At 47.1% G+C, this 1568-nt stretch overlaps 1 protein-coding gene across 1 annotated transcript in view; it reads right to left on the reverse strand.

Moving 5' to 3' along the window:
• Positions 1-454: 454 nt before the first annotated feature.
• SHH (sonic hedgehog signaling molecule) overlaps positions 455-1568 on the reverse strand; it is a 13183-nt gene continuing 12069 nt past the window's right edge. The window contains exon 4 of the mRNA XM_027770049.1: positions 455-1560. Coding sequence (XP_027625850.1) covers positions 1435-1560 — 126 coding nt within the window. The 3' untranslated portion in view covers positions 455-1434. The remainder of the gene's footprint in view (positions 1561-1568) is intronic.

The raw sequence follows: 1568 nt of genomic DNA on the forward strand, positions 1-1568 counted from the left end.
GAGAAGATGGGGAGGTTCAGAGATCAACGCCTGGCCCTCTCCTCTGGGGGCCCTTTCTGGAGAGACCTCCCAGGGCTTCAGAGAGCAGCTGTATACCTCATTCCTGCAAACCGGAGCTGGCCAAGCACACAGTGCCACCCCAGGACCACCGCCTCTGGGCCTACCGATTAGACTCTGCTTCGGGAAGGGGTGAGGCAGGGGACAGTACAGTCCCCAGGTAATGTAGGAGAAATGCCGACAGCTGAGGTCTCCCCAGTGCTGAGAGGAGTGGTGATCTGCCCCTTCTGGGGCTCCCTACGAGGTCAGTCTGAATTCACAGTCTAAGCAACACATCTGAGTGGGTATTGGGAGCCTCTGTCCGCTGAGGTTTCCCAAGCAAAGAAGCCAAAAAAACAAAAGAAAAAGGGCTGCAACAGGACATCTTAGTTATTATACACTAACCAGTCTGTGCGTGGCACGTTTTATTTCTATAAAACTAGTACAAAATATTCAAAAATACATTTTAGTAAATTTACAGCAGTTATTTCTCAATTTATTAATGCAAAAACATCCTCTGTTTTTCTCTGTACAAACTACAGGCTCCATCCTTGTGGGCTCATCGCTATGTGTGCTTTTAAAAAATATTATTTTCTAATAAATTCTTTGCAGTTAAAAATAAGAGTTCTTCCAGTTTGTCAAAAAAAAAAAAGTGTGCGTGTGTGTGTGTGTAACAGTCTTGGCTTCCAAGAACGTGGTGAAAATAGTGATGACGACTCAGGTTCAAGACCGGAGGCAGGGCCGCGGACGGCTGCAAGGCTGGAAGTAGTTAAATTAAAATAATATATTTTCATATTTTACACTATTTCAAAAAATGAAATGTAATTCAGTTAAGTATTGATCTCTCAAAAATCTAATTTACAATTCTGTGTATAAAAATATAATTTGTGGACCCCCGTGAAGCACGTTTCAGTTTCTACTTGCTGAGAAGCAGGAGTCTTGGAAGGAGGAGCGAGGGCGCAGGAGCCCTCGGACAGGCAGGACGGGACACGTAGAGAACAGATTCTGAGCAGGTTGGTGGCCTCACGATACATCGCCCCCTGTGAGTACAGTTCACATGATCATAATAAATTATCCAAGAAACAAACTAGTTAAGGCTCTTGAAGGTCCGGTTCATATTATTTAAAACATCTATTCATACCAAACAAATAAATAGCCAGGAGAGGAGGAAAATAACCAAAATAAAACAAGTAAAAATAATTCAAAAAATATATATATAAACTAGACACAACCACAAGACTTCCCGGGGTGTTCGTTCCTCAGAGTCTACTTTGCGCTGTCCTACTTTATTATTATTATTAATTATTAGAAGTAGCAGTCTGGGTCCGAGCGCCTTCGCGCGCCTGGCTCCGTCCGGCTCTGCCGCCCGCCCCGCCCCTCCCGCGCGCTCCGCGGGCTTCAGCTGGACGTGAGCGCCATGCCCAGGGGGTGCAGGGCCTCGCTGTCCAACAGCCAGGTGCCTATTCGGTAGAGCAGCTGCGAGTACCAGTGCACGCCCGCGCCGGGCGCCTCGGCCGCGCCGGGCTCGGAGG

The sequence above is a fragment of the Tupaia chinensis genome, unplaced genomic scaffold (genome assembly GCF_000334495.1).
Source record: "Tupaia chinensis unplaced genomic scaffold, TupChi_1.0 Scaffold000110_1, whole genome shotgun sequence".
In the NCBI taxonomy this organism is placed as follows: Eukaryota; Metazoa; Chordata; class Mammalia; order Scandentia; family Tupaiidae; genus Tupaia; species Tupaia belangeri.